This window comes from Neopelma chrysocephalum, unplaced genomic scaffold (assembly GCF_003984885.1).
Source record: "Neopelma chrysocephalum unplaced genomic scaffold, ASM398488v2 Primary Assembly neopelma1_96860, whole genome shotgun sequence".
Classification (NCBI taxonomy): domain Eukaryota; kingdom Metazoa; phylum Chordata; class Aves; order Passeriformes; family Pipridae; genus Neopelma; species Neopelma chrysocephalum.
In genome coordinates this window covers 613,273-637,920 of record NW_020925503.1, presented here as the reverse complement: position 1 = coordinate 637,920, position 24,648 = coordinate 613,273, and the positions used below count along the sequence as shown (strand labels likewise).

The 24,648-nt window shown below is 45.6% G+C and overlaps 1 protein-coding gene across 1 annotated transcript in view; it reads right to left on the bottom strand.

Annotated features, from left to right (window-relative positions):
* The window catches only part of LOC113960746 (transitional endoplasmic reticulum ATPase-like), a 31,072-nt gene extending 7,153 nt beyond the window's left edge, over positions 1-23,919 (bottom strand). The window contains exons 1-12 of the mRNA XM_027670488.1: positions 23,852-23,919; positions 20,459-20,570; positions 18,754-18,926; positions 15,741-15,883; positions 14,083-14,213; positions 12,222-12,353; positions 11,663-11,765; positions 8,333-8,466; positions 7,943-8,078; positions 6,813-6,925; positions 6,139-6,303; positions 5,906-6,028 (exon numbers count right to left, since the gene is read on the bottom strand). Coding sequence (XP_027526289.1) covers positions 5,906-6,028; positions 6,139-6,303; positions 6,813-6,925; positions 7,943-8,078; positions 8,333-8,466; positions 11,663-11,765; positions 12,222-12,353; positions 14,083-14,213; positions 15,741-15,883; positions 18,754-18,926; positions 20,459-20,570; positions 23,852-23,868 — 1,482 coding nt within the window. The 5' untranslated portion in view covers positions 23,869-23,919. The remainder of the gene's footprint in view (positions 1-5,905; positions 6,029-6,138; positions 6,304-6,812; positions 6,926-7,942; positions 8,079-8,332; positions 8,467-11,662; positions 11,766-12,221; positions 12,354-14,082; positions 14,214-15,740; positions 15,884-18,753; positions 18,927-20,458; positions 20,571-23,851) is intronic.
* Between the last annotated feature and the right edge of the window lie 729 nt (positions 23,920-24,648).

Genomic DNA, 24,648 nt, shown 5'->3' with positions numbered 1-24,648 from the left:
AAGCACAAGCAGCCAAAGACGTAACCACTAGACAGGACTACTGGGCATCTCCTTGCACCCCCAATGGGATATTGACACACTCAAATACCTCTATAAAGTGCCTATACAGCAACACCCACAGTATGGGGAACAAGCAGGAGGAACTAGAGATCTGTGTGCAGTCACAGGGCTTTGAACTCATTGCAATTACGGAGACATGGTAGGATAGCTCACATGACTGGAATGTTGTCATGAAGGGCTACACACTGTTTAGGAGAGACGGACCAGGAAGACGCAGTGGCAGAATTGCCCTCTATGTGAGGTTACACTTCGAATGTATCAAGCTCTGTCTTGAGGTGGATGATGAGTGAGTCGAGACCTTCTGGGTTAGGATAAAAGGGCAGACTAGTAAAGGTGACACCATTGTGGATATTTGCTACAGGCTGCCTGAGCAGGAGAAGGAAGTGGATGAGACCTACAGACAGCTTGAAGCAGCCTCACAGTCACAGGCCCTGGTTCTTATGGGGGACTTTAACTACCCTGACATCTGCTGGAGAAGCAACACAGCAAAGCACAAAGAATCCAGGAGGTTCCTGGAAAGCATTGATGATAACCTCCAGTCACAGGTAGTGGAGGATCCCACAAGGAATGGTGTGCTGCTCGACCTCATACTAACAAACAGGGAAGGCCTTGTTGGAGATGTGAAGGTTGGGAGCAGCCTTGATGCAGTGACCGTGAGATTGTGGAGTTCAGTATGGGGCAAGGAGGAAGCAGGGCAGCAAGTAAGATTGTAACCATGGACTTCAGGAGAGCTAACTTTAGCCTCCTTAGGGATCTTCTTGGAAGAATCCCATGGGAACGGGCCCTGCAGGGAAGAGGGGTCCAAGAGAGGTGGTCAATATTAAAGGATCACTTCCTCTAGGCTCAAGAACGATGCATCTTGATGAGCAAGAAATTGGGCAAAGGGGGCAAGAGACCTGCGTGGATAAACAAGGAACTCCTGTCATTATTCAAGCACAAGCAGGAAATGCACAGGAGATGGAAGCAGGGTCAGGTCACTTTGAGTGAATATAGAGAGGTTGTCAGAGTAGGTAGAAATGAGACAAGGAAGGCCAAGGCCCATCTAGAATTAAATATGGCCAAGGATGTCAAGGACAACAAGGGCTTCTTCCAATACATCAATAACAAAATGAAAACAAAAGATAATGTGGGCCCATTAGTAAATGAAGAGGGGGCCCTGGTAACAGAGGACCCAGAGAAGGCAGAGGTACTGAATGCTTTCTTTGCATCAGTCTTCACTGACAAGACCAGCCCTCAGGGATCTCTGACCCAGAAGACCAGGGCAAAGGAATGGTGGCAGGAAGACCTTCCCTTGGTCAAGGAGGATTGGGCCAGAGAACACCTAAAATCTTGACACCCACAAGTCCATGGGCCCTGACGGGATGCATCCACAAGTGCTGAGGGAGCTGATGGACACCATAGCGAGGCTGCTCACAGTCATGTTTGAAAGGCCATGGTGATCAGAAGAGGTGCCTAAGGACTGGGAGAAAGCAAATGTCACCCCATTCTTCAAAAAGGGCAAGAAGGAGGACCCAGGGAACCACTGGCCAGTCAGCCTCACCTCAATCCCTGGAAAGGTGATGGAGTGCCTCATTCTGGAGACAATCTCTACCCACATGGAGGACAAGAAGGTGATCAGTAGTCAGCATGGATTCTCTAAAGGGACATCATGCTTGACCAACCTGACCTTGCCTTTTACAATGAAACAACTACCTGGATGGATGAGGGGAGAGCAGTGGATATTGTCTACCTTGACTTCAGCAAGGCTTTTGACACTGTCTCTTACAGCATCCTCGAGACCCCTGGTGGCCTAGTGGTTAGCGTGCAGGACTTTCACTGCTGCGACCACGGGTTCAAATCCCGGTCTCCTGGCCTGATGGAGGTCGTTAGCCCTGTGTGGCCATCCATCTATGAGAAGGACACTCTAAACAAACCTACGTCCTGAGGACCTCACTGCCATTGTCCAAGCTTGCTTGGCCCCGGCAGATGAACCTTAGGATTAAAGGGTGGGCTCAGTTCAGCGCAGGCTGTGTCTCACCTAAAAAATCCATTGCGCAGGCTGGAAAGGTAAAAGACCTTTCCCCAAATCTTCGTTCGCGAAGATGGGCCATTATTATTATTACAGCATCCTCATAGGCAAACTCAGGAAGTGTGGACTGGAAGAGCAGACAGTGAGGTGGATTGAGAACTGGCTGAATGGCAGATCCCAGTGAGTTGTGATCAGTGGCACAGGGTCTAGTTGGAGGACTGTCACTAGTGGTGCCCCCCAAGGTTCCATACTGGGCCCAGTATTGTTTAACTTATTCATTGATGACTTGGATGAAGGGGCAGAGTGCCTCCTCAGCAAATTCGATAATGACACAAAGCTGTGAGGAGTGGCCAATACCCCAGAGTGCTGTGCAGCCCTTCAGAAGGACCTCGACAGGTTGGAGAGATGGGCAGAGAGGAACTGTCTGAAGTTCAACAAAGGCAAATGCAGGGTCCTGCACCTGGGGAGGAATAACCCCAGGCACCAGTACAGGCTGGGGATGATCTGCTGGAAGGTAGCTCTATGGAGAAGGACCTGGGGGTCCTGGTGGACAACAAGCCATCCATGAGCCATCAGTGTGCCCTTGTGGCCAAGAAGGCCAATGGTATCCTGGGCTGCATTAGGAAGAGAATTGCCAGCAGGTTGCAGGAGGTGATCCTGCCCCTCTACTCATCCATGGTGAGGCCACATCTGGTGTGGTGTGTCCAGGTCTGGGCTCCTCAGTACAAGACAGATATGGAGCTCCTGGAGTGGGTCCAGCAGAGAGTAACAAAGATGATTAGAAGACTGTAGCATCTCTCTTATGAGGAAAGGCTGAGGGAATTGGAGCTGTTCAGCCTCAAGAAGAGATGACTGAGAGGGGACCTCATCAATGTCTATAAGTATCTGAAGGGAGGGTGCCAACAAGATGGAGCCAGACTCTTCTCAGTGGTGCCAAGCAATAGGACAAGAGGCAATGGGCAGAAACTGATGCACAGGAAGTTCCACCTGAACATGAGGAAGAACTTCTTTACTGTGCGGGTGACCGAGCACTGGAACAGATTGCCCAGAGAGGGTGTGGAGTCTCCCTCACTGGAGATATTCAAGAACCATTGGGACGCAATGCCATGCAATGTCCTCTCGGATGACCCTGCTTGAGCAGGGAGGTTGGACCCACTCTGGTCCCTTCCAACCTTAACTGTTCTTTGATTCTGCTCCCCTGCTCTGCTCGTGTAAGACCCCACATGGAGTACTGCATCCAGCTCTGGGGCCCTGTGAGATACTGGATACAAATCTCACTGAATTATTGATATGGGTCAGAACCAACTCACTGTGTATGTGTGTGTGTGTGGAAGGACTGGGCCTAGACCTGCAGGTACATAGTAAGGCCTGCTGAGAGCACATGGCTGAGCCCATGCAAAGCACATGGCAGAGCTGAAAGTCATGTAGCTGGACTGTCAGTCAAGGCAGACCTGCCTGGTAGCCCACCCACACCACGCCCCTGGAGCCTGTGACTGGCTACAGCACTCCTCATTCTGGCCTGGAAGGCACTGACCAGATATCCTGCCTGGGAGGGAAAACTGAACTATATAAATACATGAGACTCCATGTGAGCTCTCTCTCTCTCTTTTCTCCTGCTGCCTGCACCATGTTAATCATCGAATCTTGTCAGCAACCATTTTTCCTTTCCTCTCTCTCCTTCTCTCTCTCTTCTTTCTTTCTTTACTCTTTTAATCTGTTTTCTTATTTTATTCTTTCCCTTTTCTTGTGGGTAACTTAAAATCAATGAATTGTGTTTTACTAAAGCTGGTACACTGATTCTGTAGAATGGGTCTTTGTGCTGAGTGTTTTAGTGAAATATTTTTTTTTTGGTTGTATTTTACTCCTGTAAAAGCTTTTGCCAAAATATCTTATTTTCCTCACTAAATTAAAATAATTTCTCTTAGAGAAGAGTGTGTGACTCCTTCTCCAGACACTAATTCAAGGTTATAACGAACCAAAAGGCTTTTAAAAAGTCTTAAATAAAATGTAACCACTCTGGGCAGCTTATCGCTTAAAATCTGGAGTGTAACATTTTTTAGGCCCTCAGCATAAGAAGGACATGGACCAACTGAAGCAAGTGCAGAGGACTGGAGCACCTCTCCCTATGAAGACAGGCTGAGAGAGTTGGGGTTGTTCAGCCTGGAAAAGGCTCTGGGGAGGCCTTAGATCAGCCTTTCAGTACCTAAAGGGGGCCTACAAGGAAGCCGGAGAGGGACTCTTTACAAGGACAAGGACATGTAGTGATAAGACGAGGAATGGCTTCAAACTGAAGGAGGGTAGATTTAGATTGGATATTAGGAAAAAAAAATCTTTACTGTGAGGGTGGTGAGGCACTCTGGGCACAGGTTACCCAGAGAAGTTGTGGATGCCCCATCCCTAGAAACATCCAAGGGCAGGCTGGATGGGGCTCTGAGCAACCTGGTCTAGTGGAAGATGTCCCTGCCCATGGCAGGGGGTTGGAATGAGATGATCGTTAAGGTCCCTTCCAACCCAAATCATTTTATGATTTCTGGTGGGTTAAACACAAGATTCTGCCTGCTCAGTGGCACTGGTGTTTTTAAATGGGCACTGGTTTGAAAAGCATCACAGCTAAATTGTAAATCTGCCTTAAACAGTTTATTTCCACCTGTGAACTAAGTACAAGTTCAGGTAGTTTTCCAGCACACTTAAGCCCAACTTCAGTCTGCCCTGCAACCTATTTGCTCTGCCCTCCAAAGACAGGCAAGATGTCTGATGTGAGCATTTATCCTTCACAGCAACAGAGATAGGTGATGATTTTAATGCCAGAAGTTAGACTGAAAAGTAGATTCTTTTATTCACAGACAGGCTGTTTCTACAGTGCCAACCGAAAGCAGGGATGTATCAAACCCAAACCACCCCAATGCAGGCAGGTACCAGAAGTTTCCACAGACCGTTCACAACTTTGTTCCAGCTTCTCCTTTCACAGAAGGCTTCACAATTACTTCTCACCTCTATCTATGCTAACACTGATGGAAAGTCAAACTTCAGAGGCTCTCTGTATGAAAATCTTTAACTACTATCTAGCATATTAAAGCCACCACATAACAGGATTCTTGGCAGTGGTGCCACTGCTAGTCTCCACTTAAGAGAAGCAGAACTGCTGCTGTTCCTGCATGTATCACAACACCCACCCAAGATGTCCCTGGGACAGGAAAGCCTGATGCTGCTTCCCAGCACCTCCCTCTCCCCAAGTTCCCTAAGACAGAACAGCATGATATTTTCAGTCCATTACACAAAAATACCATACCCACTCTCTATTTATCCTGTTCACAGCCCAAACAGGAATGTGTAGAGGTTCTGAATTTTATTTTGTGTCCTGGTTCCAGCCAGGACAGGGTTAATGTTTGCAGTAGCCAGGAGGGGCATGGCCAGGACCCTGAGGTTATTGTATACCACCTCACATCATGTACAGGGGGCAAGGGGGAAGGGGTCCCTTCTGGTCAGGGTAGCATGAAACAAGCAGTTGGGGGTAATGTCATGTTCTGCATGGTAAGCACTTGCATGTGAATCGTTCGCCTCTCTTGTACAATCTGTTATTAGTATTGTTGCTGTTACTGTTCATTTCATTTACTGTTTCCAGTAAATTTTTCTTATCTCAACCCATGATCTTTACCTTTTGTGCCTCCAATTCTCCTCTCCAGCCCACGGCAGGGGAAGGGGGGGAGTGAGCGAGCAGCACATGGTTTGGAGTGTTTCAGTGGGAACGTTAAATTGGGGAATACCATTCCTAAACCACAACAATTATTATAATTATTTTTCAAGCTGACTAGGCAAAAATCTCTTGGAAACCCTTACCTGTACAAGTTCCTGGAGTTCTCTCTTTACATCTTCTAGACCACCAATATCTTCCCAGGTAACCTGTGGCACCTCCACCACAGTCTCACGAAGAGCAGAAGGGTTGCTCTGACTCAAAGCCCACTATTGTTAGAAGAAACAGCATTATATCAATTCTAACACGTTATGTTCACTTGCTTCAGATAAGCAATTAGACATTGCACACAAAAGAAAGAAAGGCACTCCTGCATTACCCTGAAGTCATCCATAGTCACAGCCAGTGAGTTCATCACTTCAGCATCAATAGTTTCATCTTCTAGGTCTATGAGATCCATCTTCTTTCTGATAGCCTGAAGAGCAGCTTCTGAACAAAGAGCAGCCAAGTCAGCACCAACATGGCCATGGGTCTCGTTTGCCACCTGAAAGCAGAGCATTGATTATGACTCAGGAACATGAGCAAGCACTCTGCAAGGGCAATGCATGCTCTGGTCAATCACTCAGAGGTGTAACAAAACTCTGAAGGACAGAAACATTAATGCTTTGCTGCAAATTCAAGATAAGTGCTGTCACTTATTTTGCAGGTAAAGACACTGCTGTTCCATCTCCTACTCGAGATCCAAGTTGCAACAGATAGCATACAAAAAGATAAGCCTGAGGTCTGCAGTTCTTCATTCAGGACAGAGATTACATTCATCCAGTATCACCACAATGTTCACCCAGCTCTCTGAGCGCTGTTTCAGGCTTGCTTTATTTTTAAAGAGAAAGCCACAGCAAACAGACACAGGACGACAGTGGCACTTTAATAGCGAGTGAGGACTTTTGGTCACTGGTAGGCTAGTTAGAAGGAAGCCCAGAGATCACATATTTGCTCAGTTTCACACTGTCCTAAACAAGCAGAGACAAGCTCTCCTAATAGCATGCTACTCACCTGTTCCAGATCCACATCATCAGCCAGTTTCATATTTTTTGTGTGGATCTGCAGGATCTCCAGGCGCCCGGTGGCATCTGGGATACCAATATCTACCTCTCTGTCAAAACGACCTGGGGAGTACAAACACATGTTGAGCTGCTGATTCTGCGATCTAAAGGAGCTGCAGTTGCTGCCTTCCTCTGATACAGGAACATGATGATGAGCCACAAATACACACAATTTCAGAAAATGCCAGAGCTTCAGGTTTCTCTGCAGCATCTATCAGCACAGTAGCAGAGTCAGATCAGAGAAGGCAGAAAGGCTTATAGCCATTTAGTGAAAGTGAGACTACTGTATTAACTAGAGTTCAGGATTACATAAACACAGAGGATTTCTGGTTTTTTTTCCTGAGTCTCATTTATAGGAAAATATGCTTCCCCTAACCAACAGACCATGAGACATTTTTGTTTATTCCTACCTTTGTGTCCTCAGCACAGGAGCCCACAAATACTGAGAGATTTAATTTTTCAGAACTTTCACAGCAGTACCCAAGTGGTGAAAAGCATGAATTGCCCCAATATCTGGGGAGGCAGGAAACCCATGTATTACTGTAATATTAACTAGGGCACGTATACCTATCGCTTTCCTCTAGCTATAACTGTGCATTCAAACACCTCATTACATATTTAAGAGGTAATTTTTCCTGCAAATTTGACTTTACCAACTGGTCATATGACAGACATTCATTCACATTGCAAAGTTTCGAAAACCTGAATCTCAGAAACTCCCAGACTTCTCATCAATAAAAGAGAAATGGGACAATTCAGAGCCTTCTGCAACCTGAGGCACGAACAACCCCTTAAGCATTTAGTCCTGAAATAACCTCACCTAATTGATGAGGTGAAAAAGTGTGCTACTCTTTAAGTATTTCATTATTTCTACAAGTTCTCATCTAATAAAGCACAAAAGATTATATCAAAGGCTGAAATCTAGAAATTAATTTCAAGCAAGTAGTTGGAGAGAAGTCAATGGTTTATATAACACAAGATGTTTAATATTAATTTCTACTCAATCTTTCCAAGGTCTCTGAAGCACAGTCCATAACAAAGTATCTGATACACAGAAAAAGAGATGGCAATTGTGGTTACCAAATCGCCTGAGTGCTGGGTCAATGCTGTTGGGTCTGTTCGTGGCTGCCATAACTATCACATGTGCTCTCTGTTTCAGTCCATCCATAAGAGTCAACAGCTGAGACACAATGCGACGTTCCACCTCTCCATGTGTCTGTGAAGAGAGAAAGTAATGATTAGACCAAAAGCTCTAAAACACAGCACAGGAGCTAGTACTGCACCAGAGCAGACAGATACAACAGATGTCAGCTGTTAAGAAACATTGTGAACTATATCAGATTCTTCTGATATCCAACTGCTTTCAAGCATTAAGTTAAATACTGCTTTACCCTGTAGTCAAATGCAGAGATTCATGCCAGCTGCTACCAAAAAGGATGTACTCCTTTACCTTCTAAAGGCTTTCTTTACCTTCTCTCTCTTAGGAGCAATGGCATCCAGTTCATCAATGAAGATGATGGCAGGAGCATTCTTCTCTGCTTCTTCGAAGGCTTTCCTCAGGTTGCTCTCAGACTCACCAGCCAGCTTGCTCATGATCTCAGGACCTGAAAAAATAATGGCACTGTGGCACCCAGAAGAGAGGCAACTAGCCCCAAAGCATGCAGCTCAATTTTTTTTTAGTACAAGGTTCACATGTGAGTATGTATATTTCAAGCCAAAGCAAATACTATCAACTAAGTTCATTAAATTTGCATCTGAACAGGCAAGACCAGCATGCAGAATTACTTTCTATCATCATTTTGGTGTTTTCAGTTTACTCTAACAGAATGCAACACTAGTCAATGAGCTACATTTAGCTGCCTCTTTCCTTACCCTATTTCACACTTGATGAGCTTCTCTGTAATGTGCCACCACACAGAGTTAATGCCAGTCCTAGCTTGCAAGGGAAGCAATCAAATTATATGGTGATGAACGATCAGGGTAGGGAAAGGAAAAGCTGTAAACTACTGCAGCTGTCTTTAGCGTGCATTACACAGGTATACAATTACCTCTATAAGATCCTATAAATGAGTTCCAAAAAAAACCAACTGTTGGGAAGAATGGGTTAAAAAGCAAAACACTGGTGAGCGCTCAAGTGACCTTGCAGCTGGGAATAACCCTTGATAAGCCTGTGTGAACAGCAGCCAGTGATCCTCTGTCATAGACCAAGTTTAACAGTGCCTGCGTCTCTGCTTGTGCACCTCTGCCCAGGTGTTGCTTCGGGGATCCCCCGGTTAGCAAGGTAATGGAAATAAATTTACTCTTTATGTTTTAGCCATGGGTTTCTGGTTGTCCTGACTGCCTGCCTGTGTTGACTTGCACACCAACTAACCAAAAACAACAACAAGCCACTACCAAAAAAACCCCCAAACCCCATCTCCTCTCAAAGGATAAATAATAAAAATGTGTAAACACATTAATCCCAGAAGGAAGGACAGCATTCCTCTGAGATCTCCAACAATTGCTGAACACTACTGCAGGCTCACAGATTTATTCTGTTTTTACAGATTTTCCATCATGCCGAAGGGAGTGGTAATGAAGAGAAAGTATGCTTCTAAGAGATCCAAGAAAAAGAAACCTGATCCTTAGAAGTGCAAGGCTGCCAGACGACTGAAGCAGGTCAGTTGCAGAGCCGCTGGTGCGGGTGAGTACTAAGAGTGTTTCATTAAAGGTAACTCACCAATTCATACCAGCTCCATCTACAACACTGCCTGCAGCTCCATGCTTGGGACTAGCAGACAGAGAATGCATCACTAACTCTGACAATGTTATTTTTATTATGCTATTAGCTGTTGATGAGAACCAACTGGAATCCCAAGGTGCAAAAGGGCAGATAAAGAAAAAACATGGGTCCAGCAGAAGTGATGCTGCTTCTGTCAAAGGCAGAGCAGAGGCCGAAAGCACTTTAGGAAGTTGCTCGCAGAAGCACTGTGCATTCCAAGTTACAGCTCAGGAGTCTCAGTGACTTGTCCAACATGAGAGCTCCTTTTCCATTTCTCAACCCCCAGATTCCTCAGGAGTAGGAAACTGAAAACACTGACTCAGAAAAGCTCCTTTCCTTCCTAATAATTGTGCTTTGTCCTTCCTATTTTACAGTGCTCTTGGAAATGTGCTGGTGTGATCTGGATCTGTGAGCAGCCCTGACCTCACACAGCACTCATCCAACGGCAGGAAGACCCTGCCTGGCCCCTGCTGGGGTTCTCGCCACCCACCGACAGCTTCTCCCTGCAGAGGTGTGGGCAACTACCCAGGCAGGATGGGACCTGACCCCGGCAGGCAGAAAAGTCCCTGCCCTGGCACGAAGAACCCCGGAGCACAGGGACCCTGCTCTGCAGGACAGCCCCGGGCACCCCTGGCTGCACCCCCACCTTCCCACCCTGCAGCCATCCCTGGGAGAAGGAGCCCACCCGCGCTGTCCCTCTGACGGTGCTGCAGGGAAGGCCTGCCCAGGAGAACATCCTCCTCCTGTGCAACAGAGAAACTGGGAGAGTCCTGACAGATGCGCAAGGCTGTGGGATGTGGTAGCTTTAGGAGATTCCTCTTGGGACCCCTGGTGGCCTAGTGGTTAGCATGCCGGACTCTCACCGCTGCGACCCAGGTTCGATTCCCAGTCCCCCCGGGCAGATGGAGCCCGTTAGCCCTGTGAGGCCATCCATCTATGAGAAGGTCACTCTAAACAAACCTACGTCCTGAGGACCTCACTGCCATTGTCCAAGCTTGCTTGGCCCTGGCAGATGAACCTTAGGATTAAAGGGTGGGCTCAGTTCAGCGCAGGCTGTGTCTCACCTAAAAAAAAAAAAACCATTGCGCAGGCTGGAAAGGTAAAAGACCTTTCCCAAAATCTTCGTTCGCGAAGACTGGCCATTATTATTATAGAACTGCAAGTGTCTAAAGAAATGTCCAGCTCATTATCATGCAGTAACACCTTCCACACACTTAGACAGTATATGACAAGGACAACATATGGTTAAAAATGGTCCATTTACATCTGATATCTTGAGATGCAAAGCAAGTCACTTCCCTACTGCTGCTCACTGCTATACTGTGCTATATACTTCTTTGCTTTCACCTTCATGGGTCTAAGTGATTGAAATCAGAGAAGAAAAGCAGCACTCAAGTACAAATGTTCAGTTATTCCAGCACTGACTGTAAAATGGGACAGAAAAGCAGTGAGGAAAATTCAAAGTCTGATCCTTACAGGACATAAATCAGTATCCACCTCAACTACTACAGGTGAAGAGTGATCAATAGGAGGTTCTGTTACTTGTAGCTAAGTCCCAAGGTACTCATAGCTTTCAGGACATTAATTGGGTGGAACTGTTATGTGAAACAGAATAGGTCTCGTGCTTTACTTGAGGGAAAACCAAATCCACAGCAGATCAGCTTCTTTTCTGAATGGAACATGCTAGCAGCAACAGAAACAAGCGTCCTGCACCCATATACATAGAATAATCTTGCCACTCCCAGCTCTGCCCTCGCCAACATAAATGAACACTCAACTACACAGACTCCAGGTCCCTGTATTGCAAAGCTGTCTTTCCAATGAGCCTGCTACAAAACAATCAAGCTTATGGGAAGTGACACTACAGACACTTCCACACAAATGGCCTCCAAGTGTCCCCAGAGGCACACTTCAAAGAGGAAAGGAAGGATGTCAGGGAGACAACATGGCTTTACAAGCCCTATTAATACCATTCCTTACCATAAGATGGATGAATAAGTACACAGCAGATTGGGGGCCAAAGTAGCCACAAAACTTACCATTGATCAGGAAGAAGAAAGCCCCTGTTTCGTTGGCCACTGCTCGGGCAATAAGTGTTTTACCAGTGCCAGGAGGACCATACAGCAGGATCCCACGTGGAGGCTGAGGACAAAGGCAAGGGACTTAGGTGGTGAGCTAGTATCAGAATGCCTAAATAGCTCCACAGTGAATCTGCAAGCATTTGATAAAGCCAGTCCAAAATTGTGATACAAACTTCTGCGACAGCTGCCATCCCAGCATTGCTATCAATATGCTTACTACTTTGCGTGACAAACAAAAACCTTGCCAGTAACTGACAGCACTGATTCAAAGCATCCCTCTGCTTTGCAAGTTGTCAGTACTTTAATCTGTTTTCAAAGCATGTAAGGAAATACTTTCCTAATATCAGCATTTAAAAAAACCAAAAAAAACCCCAAAAAAACCCATACAAGCAAACAAAAAAACTCTCCCCCCAAAAAACAAATTACTTATTCCCCTCCTAATACCTCATGAACCTCTGACATCAAGTCATCCTCAAGGGCAAGCCCACTAATCCACTTGGTGCAGATGGGGACATACCTTCACCCCTATGGCCTTGAAGAGAGCAGGGTGTCGGAGAGGAAGTTCCACCATCTCTTTGATTTGAGCCAGCTGCTTCCGGCAGCCACCAATGTCATCATAGCCCACTTCATTCAGTGACTCCTCTTCATCCTACCCAGAAGGAAATACATTAAACATCTGAGTGAAAATAACAGCTCAACAATCCCTCCTGGTCTACAGAACCCAGGTTTTTGCTCATTGCCATTTCTTTGATGTCTTGAGATTCTCACTTTCAAGTCTTCCTGGTGTCTTCTACAATTGTTTCTTAGCTCTCTCTTCCCAGACATGCAAAGGGAAATGCGTCACTGAAGCCCACCCTCTTGAATTACAGCCTCTGCTGCCAGGGCCCCTACAGACTCTAGTGCAAAACAAGTTGTGTGACCCTCTGATGTGGCTAACAAAGATAATAAGACAATGAAGTCCAGTATAAAATATACTTATTCCTTAAACTGTACATGGCATTTCTAACTACCTGACATACCCTAGCTACCATACAGTTCTCCAACATAGTGTTTTCTTTTGGGATTGACTCAAATTAACAGAAAATGTTGAGATCCAGATGTGCAGATAAGTCCACCCATAACCAAATCTTTCAGTATAACTCTATAGCATCCATTCATTTGGCTGTCCAAATTTCTACTAGTCTTAGTTATCTGTAACATTAGGCCATGCTAAAATAATAAAATAACACAGTCTGGAATCTCAGAGGGGCTCAGTCCAAGCCCCACAAGCTGGAACTACTATTTCAAGCAGGTTGCTCAGGGTCTGGCCCTATCAAGTGCTTAAGGTCTCCAGGTTGGGAGATTCCTGCCCTCTCCATGCCTTCCTCCGGGGCTTGGAGAAGCCTTTTTCTATTGGGAATTTTCCTTGATCTACCTTGTGTCATTGCCTCTAGTCCTGTCCCTGGGTGCAGCTCTTGGGAGAGCCTGATTATCCACCCCTTCCCATCAGGCAGTTGCCAGTAAGCCTGACCCTTTGCCTTCCCTTTTCCATGCTGCATCAACCCCCTCCCAGCTGTTCCTCATTCATTCTGACCTCTAGCTCCACATAATTTTTGGTGGCCTTGGCTGAACTTGCTCCTATCTGTCTCTGTTGTGTCCTGAAGAGCCCAAACTGGACTCATCTAGTGCTCAGACATGGCCTCAAGTGTCAAATAGAGGTGAATTTTTCAAAAGGCAGAGCTAACTACAAACTAGGACTCATCCTGATCTGCAGCCAGTAAAAAGGCACTTACTTTATGAAGCATACAACCACCTTAGCCCATTTCTCTGAGATTTCCTACTCTGTAACAGTAAGGTGGCCAAGACCTGACAGACAATCCACTCAGGTTGCCTCAAGCTTGGGACACTCAAGGCTTAGACACCTTAAGTGACTGGGAGGAGAAAAGAAAAAAAAAATTAAAATCAACCATTTAGAGATTTCAAATTTCTCACTGAAAAAGAACCAATTGCTTTCTTTTCACATGGCATGAAATTTAGCAACATTGTAGCCCTCCCTGCTATGGATCAAGGGAACTTTGGAATTAAAAGATGAATCTAAAGTCCAGCATGAGATATATGGAAGCATATATGCAAAACCAGCTGCTGCCAAAGTATGGCATCTCATCAGCAAACCTACACACTGGTGCTATCTCAGCATCTGAGGAAGGACACTGGAAGCACATTTCTCTGACTATCTTCAGCAGCAGCTCACCTCCTGAAACCAGAGGTTTTAATTATTACATTCAATACACGAAATGCCAAAACAGGAACTGATAACACTGCTGCTCTTAAGGACTGTCACCGAAACAGATTTTGGACAGAGGGCATTCAGTAGAACTGCACAGCAGGGTTCTGCTCACCTCTCGTTTGATGGGTTCTCCTTCACAATGGATCACTGTGTCTGGAGCCACTATGCAGTATGGGCTTGGATCTGTCTCCACCACTTTGAACTCCACTGCACGCATCCCTCCACGCACCAAGAAGATGTCACCTGTAAAATCCCACATTTCAGGAGCCTGCTGCAAAATGTCAACCCTTGTACTACCAGCAGCCCCAGAGGACAAGGAAGTGGGTTATGCGGGTATACGCTGCTGGCATTTTTAACACTGCCCTGCATTTTAAATTCAAGAGCTGCATGTACTGTGACCACCCGAGCACCATCAAATTCCAGAAACAAACAGCAAACAAAACCAGTAAACAATAGAAAAATAATACTCTGCTTCAATACAAAACACAAAGGCAAGGAATCATGTTTCTTTTCCTTTCAGTTTCAATTTAACATTTCTAAAAAAGGCAAAAAGCCTTGACTTAATCAAAATTCATTTTGAAGTTATTATAACTAGTTGTTACTAGTTATAACTGATTGTCTCCAGAAGCAGAATATATGATACTGCACTATGACTCCTGGCTAAACTGGGCTACAGAAGATGGATAAATTCAACTTGTGTATATATTGTATTAGGACCTATTTGTTCCAGCAGAAGTGCTACTAGCACAACTCTAAAAGTATATATGTTTTGTATGCACTTTCTCAGTAATTAATTAAATTACTTTGAAAAAGTGCATTTAGTCAGGGTGCTGGCTAGTATATCCAACCAATTGATTGATATGTGGGCAACTCCCCAATCCCATCAAATAGTAGCAACTCAGGAGAAAAATCTCATTAAACTGAATTCTACCTGAGCCTTTTCTGATGTTCTCCCATCCCACATAGTAAAAAACACAAGAGAATATCCTGGTTTCATCTGGGATAGAATTAATTTCTTTTCAGTAGCTGGTACAGTGCTGTGTTTTGGATTCAGTATGAGAATAATGCTGATAACACACTGATGTTTTGGTTGTTGCTGAGCAGTGCTTACCCTGAGTCAAGGGCTTTTCATTGTCTCATGTTCTGCCAGTGAGGAGCTGCACAAGAAGCTGGGAGGGAGCACAGCTGGGACAGCTGACCCGAACTGGCCAAAGGGATATTCCACACCACAGAACATCATGCCCAGTATATAAACTGAGGGGAGTTGGCCAGGAGCCACATATTGCTGCTTGGGGACAGGCTGGGCATTGGTCAGTGGGCAGTGAGCAATTTTATCGTACATCACTTGTTTCTCTTGAGTTTTATTCCTCCCACTCTCTCTCTCCAATTATTATTATAATTAATATTATATTTTGTTTCAATTATTAAACTGTTCTTATCTCAGCCCATGAGTTTTACTTTTTTTCCGATCCTCCTCCCCACTGGGAAGGGGGGAGGATGTGTGAGCAAGCAGCTGCATGGTACTTAGTTGCTGGCTGGGATTAAACCATGACAGAGAACTACCAAGCTGCTCTGCCAGCCAGCAACAAATATCACTCTTTCTTCTGAAGTTTAGAAAAAAATTAAATCAGCAACAACAAAATCACACTCTACAGTTGTCAGTCTAATGCTCCATGGAGATCTGTGCAAGCTTCCAGAAATTCTTTTTATTCAGTATCAGGACCAGCTCACACTCGCTGCCATCAGGACTTCAATAACAGGTGCTATTACCTTTCCTGATGGGTCTGTAAGCTTCAAGGAAGTACGGCTTGAGATAGACCTCAAAGAGATTCCCTGTGATCCCTTCTACTGTGTCATCAATTGGCAGCACATGGATACGTTTGCCGTATTTCACATCTGGGCAAGGCTGGATGCTGCAACAGAAGAAAACTCCAGTTAACCACATCATACTGGACTTATACTCAAGTCTGAAAAAGGCAGTGATGTCCCTTCCCAGGCCAGTACAAATGCAAAAATGGACCATCCAAAGCCCTAGTGGGACTTCCCACATGCGAAAGAATGATGACAAGGCAAAAATCATGTCCATCAGAGAGCTAGTCTTCACAACACATGCTTTCATTCAATCCTCTCAGCCCTATCCAAAACTGCTGAGGGGGTTTCATACTACCCCCTGCTCTTCTGTAGCCCCCCTTTGCCATTCCCAAGATACATTCATAAGTTACTAATGCAGCCTAAAGACCTGTGAGAGTCATGAGCTAACTTGTTTCAACACATGCTCCTGCACCTGGGTCAGGGCAATCCCAAGCACAAGTACAGGCTGGGCAGAGAATGGATTGAGAGCAGCCCTGAGAAGGACTTGGGGGCGTTGGTGGACGAGAAGCTTGACATGAGCCGGCAATGTGCTCTTGCAGTCCAGAAAGCCAACCATGTCCTGGGCTGCATCCAAAGCAATGTGGCCAGTGGGTCAAGGAAGGGGATTCTGCCCCTCTACTCTGCTCTTGTGAGACCCCACCTGGAGTGCTGCAGTCAGCTCTGGGGGCCCCAACATAAGGAGGTCATGGACCTGTTGGAGCAAGCCCAGAGGAGGCCACAAAGATGCTCAGAGGGCTGAAACACCTCTCCTATGAAAACAGGCCGAGAGAGTTGGGGTTGTTCAGCCTGGAGAAGAGAGGGCTCCAGGTAGACCTTATAGCACCTTCCAGTACCTGAAGGGAACCTACAGGAAAGGCTGGAAGGACTTTTTACAAGGGCATGCAGTGACAGGACAAAGAGGAATGGCTTCAAACTGAAAGAATACTGATTTAGATTGGATAATAGGAAGAAATTCTTTACTATGAGGGTGGTGAGACACTGGCACAGGTTGCCCAGAGAAATTGATGGGACTCTGAGCAGCCTGATCTAGTGGAAGGTGTCCCTGCCTATGGCAGGGAGGTTAAAATTAGATGATCTTTGAGGTCCCTTCCAATCCAAACCATTCTATGATTCTATGAGCTACTGCTGAACTAACTGTAAGGGAAAGGGAGCTGGAGATAAATCTTTGTTCCTTTCTCTCTTCCTCATAATTTAGTACAGAGAATAGAGCTCCTGTTGCTGATAAACCTGATTCTGAGCAAAGGTTCTCAGTACCAACCAGGGATAGCCAGGTGTCTGTCAATCCCCCTTTGTGGAGACTGACATTTAGGTTAAAGTCTGAAGGCCCCTTCCCCCTTTTAAATAAATATCTCAGCTATTATTTTATAGTGTAGGCCAACAGCCTACTGTAGTGACACCTCAGAGTATCAAGCTGTGGCAGAGAGGCAAAAAGCTCAAACTTGGCTTTGCCAGCTAAAAAAAGCCTACATGGAACTGCAGCTGAGCATGCAACTTTTCATGTGCTAGTTTGTTAGAGACTATTAAGAGATTCTTTAACCACAGGCTTTACAGTGAGGATATAGCAGAAAGGTAAAGACAGACTGCCCCACAGAAGGAAAACAGCTGACAGACTACAAGCAGGAAGCAATTAGTGCACGAATCTGGATTTTGGCAGAAACCAGGCCACAGAAATTAACACAATAAGTACTTAAAGATCAGCAAGAAAAACTTTGAAGGCAAGAGTTGTGAAAATTCTCTGACCCTTGCAATGAAGCCAAGACAATCAGTAACACATCTGGAAGGCTGAGAACCACTACCACCCAGTCCCAGCAGAGAAGGGGATAGCACAGGCTGAACCATCACACTAGAAATTACTCCAACAGTAACCTTATATAGGGTTAAAGTAAGGATTCACCTTTATTTTAAATCCACAGAGTAGCTCAAAGCACTGTTCTGTTCCAACTACAGTCATGTTTAAAACTTGCATTTTCTAGTGGTAGAGAGATGGGTGGAACAGACTTGTTCCTCTCCTCTACAGTTCATATGAAACAAATTTTGTATTTAAAGACTATTCCAGATATCACCCCAGGAAGTCTACTATCAGAAACCAGGTTCCAATTTTCCCAGAACATGCACAATATTCCAGATTAGAAAAATGCTCAGGAGAAAGAGCTGTCAGCTCACACATATTTAAGCCTGCAAATTAGCATTTTTATGTTTAAGAAATGCTGACACATTTTTTCTCTCCACTCCCATCATAGAATGGAACCTGCCTTCTGTAAGCCAAAATGTATACTTCAATGCTTTCCCACTACCTTCTGCAAGTGCTGTACAAAATTCCTGCAACACTTAAAGCATTCCTAATTTTAAAATTATTTTATAACAAAAATTGGAATATAAACAACCTTCAGGGATTTTTAATCTTGCTATTTGACTGCTTCAAGTTTTAACTTCTGTTTGTTATAGGGCAGCTCAGTGCTTGAGCTAACCATACTATAAGATCAATTACAATGTTGCTTACTACTTTTCACAGTTAACTTTGCGGACACTAAAAATTTAGATGGGAAAAAAATTGTGAATTCATCTGACAATGTAAATTTGGGAAGAATACTATGACAACAGTGGGGTAAATTGAGCTATTTAATTTAATGACAGGATTCAGGCTTATGAAGGTCCTGAAGAGACTTTGAGAATATTTAGCATAATTTTTTAGTATTAATCTGAATATGCATACAGCCAGAAACACATGCAAAAATAAACTGAGATCCCTGATGTAAGACACACATTTGAAAACATTTCTGCGATCTCCTCTGGAAGATGCAAGAATACTTCCTGCAGACCCTGTCTGCTACAGACCAAATCAATTCAAAGCCAGTGCACAAATTATTTAGGCAACCCAGGGATACACAACAGTTAGCAAACTAGTCCTCACCTGATCACATCACCCAGGCGCACTCTCAAGTTATTGCGAACAACCCTATTCATGCGAATCTTCTCATCCGAGCAGGTATCATCTGACAGAACAATGCAGACTGCTTCTCTCCTCTTCTTCCCTTTTAGCAGGACAGTGTCTCCTCTGAACAGCTGCAATTCATCCATTTTTGCCTGTAAACAATAACAGCATTAGAACAAACTTTTGACAAAACAATTGGAGGAAGTAGTTAGTGACCTGCTGAGCCACTTAGACCCTCACAGGTCTATGGGGCCAGATGGGCTCCACCCAAGGGTACTAATGCAGCCAGCTGAAGAGCTCACCAAGCCATGCTCCATCATTTATCAGAAATCCTGGTTAACCGAGGAGGTCCCAAAGAACTGGAGGTTAGCCAATGGGATGCTCATCTGCAAGAAGTGTCAGAAGCAGAATCTGGGGAACTACAGGCCTGTCAGCCTGACTTCGATGCCAGGGAAGGTTATGGAACAGATCATCTTGAGTGTGGTCACACAGCACATGCAGGACAACCAGGGGATCAGGTCCAGGGTAGGAAGGCTCTGCAGAGGGATCTGGACAGGCTGAATTGATGGGCCGAGGCCAATTATATGAGGTTCAATAAGGCCAAGTGCCAGGTTCTGCCCTTGGTTCACAACAACCCCATGCATCGCCACAGGTTTGGGGAAGAGTGGCTGGAAAGCTGCCCAGTGGAAAAGGACCTGGGGGTGCTGTCAACAGCAGCTAAACATGAGCCAGCAGTGTGCCCAGGTGGTCAAGAAGGCCAATGGCATCCTGGCCTGTATCAGGAATAGTGTTGCCAGCAGGACCAGGGAAGTGATTCTTCCCCCGTACTCAGCACTGGTTAGGCCACACCTCAAGTATTACGTCCAGTTTTGGGCCCCTCACAAGAAGGACATTGAGGTGCTGAAGTGTGTCCAGAGAAAGGCAACGAAGCAAGTGAAAGGTCTAGAGAGCAAGTCATATTTGGAGTGGCTGAGGGAGCTGAGGTTGTTTAGCCTGGAGAAGAGAAGGCTCAGGGGAGACTTTATTGCTCTCTACAACTACCTGAAAGGAGGTTGTAGTGGGGTGGGAGTTGGTCTCTTCTCCCAGGCAACTAGTGACAGGACAAGAGGAAATGGCCTCAAGATGCACCAGGGGAGGCTCAGGTTGGACATCAGGAAGAATTTCTTCACAGAAAGGTTTGTTAAGCATTGGAACAGACTGCCCAGGGAAGTGGTAGAGTCACCATCCCTGGACCTGGCACTTAGTGCTATGGTTTAGTTGACATGGTGGTGGTTTGGTCAAAGGTTGGACTTGATGATCTTGGAGGTCTTTTTCAACCTTAATGATTCTATGAATTCAAATATTTGAAGGAAAGTTACTTGACTTTGGAGAATTTCATCTTGGAAGCAATATACTAGATCTACAAAGACAGGGGTTTCCACTACAGTAGTCAAGAGCTAATCCTAAAGCCAGACTAAGGGCATGAGCTCAACTGAATCCTAAAAGTTAGAGTCAAAATGTACTTTATCATTCATTAATAATTATTATATATGATTATTTATTTAGCCCACCCCTCTCACTTGTAACTGCTGCAGCTTCTGACACAAATACTTAGATTCATGTTGCAAAGTTACATTTCAAGTTAAGAGACAGCAACAGATTGCAAATTACCAGATTAAATGCTTTGCTTTTATAGGTGACGCACCTGGGACAGTGACACAACACTGTTGTCTTCATTGATGGCTTCGTCAACAATTAACCGATTGGGCCTGTTCTTCTGCTTCAGAATAGCAGTCGATAAATCATCTGCTTTAGAACTAGCAAAGAAAACAGAAGTTAATGAGTCCGAGTGATATTACTCCCCCCTTTCACCCCCACCACCCATTTTATTCTCCATTTTCTACAGGTTTCTTTGTTGTCTTGTCATTTAGAAACTATACTTGTTTGTAAATGTCCTGGTTTCAGGTAGGATAACGTTAATTTCTTCTCAGTAGCTGTTACAGTGCTGTGTTTTGGATTCAGTATGAGAATGGTGTTGATAACACACTGATATTTTGGTTTTTTGCTAAGTCATGTTTATCCTAAGTTAAGGACTTTTTTTCTTGTCTCATGCTCTGCCAGTGAAGAGGTACGCAAAAGAAACTGGGAGGGAGCATAGGCAGGACAGGTGACCCGAACTGACCAAAGGGATATTCCACACCATATGAAGTCATGCCCAGTATATAAACTGGGGGGAGTTACCAAGAAGGGGGGGCAATCTAGGTTCGGGAAGGGGGATCTGGCATTAGTCAGCGGGTGGTGAGCAATTGCATTGTGCATCACTTGTTTTTCCCTTTTTATTACCATTATTATTAGCATTTACCATAATTACTGTATTTTACTTTATTTTCAATTATTAAACTGTTCTTATTTAAACATACAGGTTTTACTTTGATTCTCCTCCCCGTTCCACCGGGTTGGAGGGGGTGGTGGGGAGAGAGGGGTGGGGTTGAGCAAGTGGCTGCGTGGTACTTCATCTCCAGCTGGGCTTAAACCACAACAGTAAGAGAAAAGATAATATTATTCCTAGGCACCAGTTTCAGGAGTTCAAAGCAGAATGCTTTCTGTCACTAAATATAACTTTACTAATCAAATGGAAATAGCTATGAAGCAATCTATAAAAGAAGTGGTCAGTGAGATGCTGCTGACTCTAAGATGTTTTGCCTAAAAGAATTTGTCAGACTTGTCTGAAATCACATGTAACCACTATGATGGAAACAAAAGTTCAAGTCCATTTAGTGTCAAATTCCAGATAAATAGGGGAATTAAAGGACAATGCTGCAGCTCCCCTGACAGGAAGAGTTGAAAGAGTTTAGCCTGTCACAGCCTATTAGTGAAACCTACCAAGCCAGTAGAAATATTCAACTGCTCATGAAAAATGGAGTTTCCTTTTTTTTTAGGATATAAGCGCCTTTCCATGATACCTTCATAGGAGTCACTACAGCTCTAGCCTACTATACCATAAGATATGTGATAGATAATTCATTATCTAACCTAACAGTTCTGCAGACAAAGAAACAAAGGTGTTAAGAAATGACGACAGCTACACAGGAGAGTGATGGTATTTCTCCTACAGACAAGAGTAAGGACTTGAACAGACAAGCACTACCCATCTTCCAATAGCAATTTAGAATATTATTATCACCATTTGCTATCATTGCATCTCTCCTGGGGGTTCATAGAATGGTTTGGGTTGGAAGGGACCTCAAAGATCATCTCATTCCAACCTCCTGCCCTGGAAGTGTTAAAGACCAGGCTGGATGGGTCTTGGAGCAACCTGGTCTAGTGGAAGGTGTCCCTGCCCATGGCAGGGAGGTTGGAACGAGATGATCATTAAGGTCCCTTCCAACCCAAACCATTCTGTGATTCTACAATTACATCACTTCATCACTTTTCTGTGTCAGAGCCCTCCTTGTTCAGCATGTGATAATGCCCAGAGGCTATGCATTGTGGTAGACAGTATGAAGAGCGAGATCAGAAAGTAATTACTGATTACTGATTCTCCTGAAAATTACTATCAACCTTCAAAGCTCCACATAAAGTAGGGAACTGACTTATTCCTGCAAGTCTATGTTAAATATACAATGAAAAGTCACCAACTCAAAATTATTCCAGCTTTAGTAACAGAAGTGAAAACAGTCATGCCTTCTGTATGCTGGTGTACCTTTTTATCAATACCCTCATGAACTCACTTCCTAGATAAAACCTGTCAGTGTTTTTTTACCACCCTGAACATCCCTATTACAGTCTGAACTACTTTCTCTGGGTAAGTATTAAAAAAAAAATCCCTCAAAGTAAATGAGTGAAATATCTGATGATTGCAGCCACTTACTGGAACAACACATGACAACCAAGCAGTGAGTTCATACCCATGCTCAAGATGCCAAGTTCTCAAATACTATTTTAGACAGGTATACACACAAAACCAAGAATCTCTTCAGAAACACTCTATTAGATCTTGCAATGCTATACTCGGCTAAAGCTCAATTCAACAAGATGGCTGCCAACAGCATTGACCCAAAAACTGTAACTAAGAAGTAACTGTTTTCCAGTTGCAGAGTAACTTTTGTGAATTCCTATGTAGTGAGAACAACTTTGCAAAAGTATAAATTTCTTTTTAAAAACCACTGTTCACCTCACTCAGACTCAAAATACGTCTTTGAGACCATCACTTCCACCACAAGCTCTACTGCAGACACTAAATTCTTGGCACACCTTGCTGGAACTCAGTAAGACCAAGTGAGTCTAAATTGCAGAAGTTGCAAAAGAAAAGGAGAAGATAAACCACAGACACTAAAGGGACTGAAAGAGCCTCTGGCAAAGCTAACAAGTCACTTGAAGTATTCCTGGATTTGGAAATTATTTTTACTCCTCTCAAGGGACTATGAAGTGACTTGCACACGTGGCCTGGGAGCTGAGAGGCCAGTATTACTCGACTGATTTTTGAGGAGCACAAAATATGACCCTCAGCCTGGAACTGAAAACAGAGTGAGGCAAGACACTGGAGACAAAAATATAGCTGATTGCCTCAGCTGCCACAGGGGCCAGCCCAGTACAACATATCTTCCTCTTCTAATACCAACTCTCTTCCAGCCCCGACCCGGCCGCTGCGGACCTGCGGGGAGGAGACCGGGACATGCCTCTCCTCCCCTCACCAGCCGCTCCGCCGCTTGCCCCGGCGCTCTAGGGCCTGGAAGACAAAGCCCTCCCTGGCTGAGGCCTAGCCCAGGCGAGACGGCCCGGGCCAGGCCTCGCCCCCCATTACTCGATACTTCCCGCGGAGGCCCGGCAAGCGGGGGGGACGACGACGGCGCCCAGGGCCCCACTGCGGACAAGAGCCTGGCTGGGCGAACGCGAAGAGCGGCCCATCCCCCTCCCGGCCCCACCCCTGCCTCCTCAGAACCTGAATGACACAGCAGGATCGGGGAAGGATCGGGCCCGACGTCGGGTCCAGCCTGGGCAGCGCCGCGCGGAGGCGAGGTAAGGAGACCTAGGCCGAGCCGGGCCCAACGCCAGCCAGGCCTATGCCGCGGCCTGCCGGCGGACGGCCCACACTTACTCGGATCCTGAGGCCATAGCGCTTAGAGGAAAAGAGGCGAGGCGGCCGGCGACAGCTCCTCAGGGTGGTCGACAACAGGTCTCAGACAGACTCGCGGCGGTGGTACGTCAAGGCACTTCACACTGACTGAACCTCAGAACCGACTCATCGAAAAAGGAGACTCCACCTCGCGCTGCCTCACCTGCCTAACAACAGCGTGCGCTGACCAATCGGAAATTTCGTCCGGCCAGCATCTCAGCCAATCGGAGAGGCGGAAGCTAGGGGACGAGGAAAAAAAAGAACGCACGCTCTCCCTCCTCTGTCCCGCCCCTCTCTTTTCCCTTCTTAATCATCACGAGCCAAGCGCAACACCCGTCAGCCAATCGCAGCTTTTTCCTTGCCGTGGCTGTTCTACAGGGCAAGACGGGTCGAGCAGCCAATGGCAAAAATCCACCAACGCGAAAATCCAGGAGGAAAGTCCCACCACGAAAGCCATCTGAGATATCCTCGCCTCGCGATTGGCTAGTGCCCGAGCAAAGGGAAATGCGCGAGTAGGGTTGCAGCCAAGCAGGAGGGGCGGGAGGCGGGTGCTTGGAGAGCAGCTGGAGTGCGCTGAGCAGGCCTGGGCTCAGCTGACGGAACCGCGCGAGTGGGAGCGGGCAGCGAGGCGGGTTTGGCCCCGTCGGAGGCGGTCTCTTGGCGGCCTCGGCGAGGCTTTGGGGGGACATGCTCCAGAGGCTTAATTTCCCCCCGAGTAAAAGGGTGTGGGGGAGAGACCCAGCCTTTCCTCTCCACCCAAAGGTATCTGCAGGACTCCT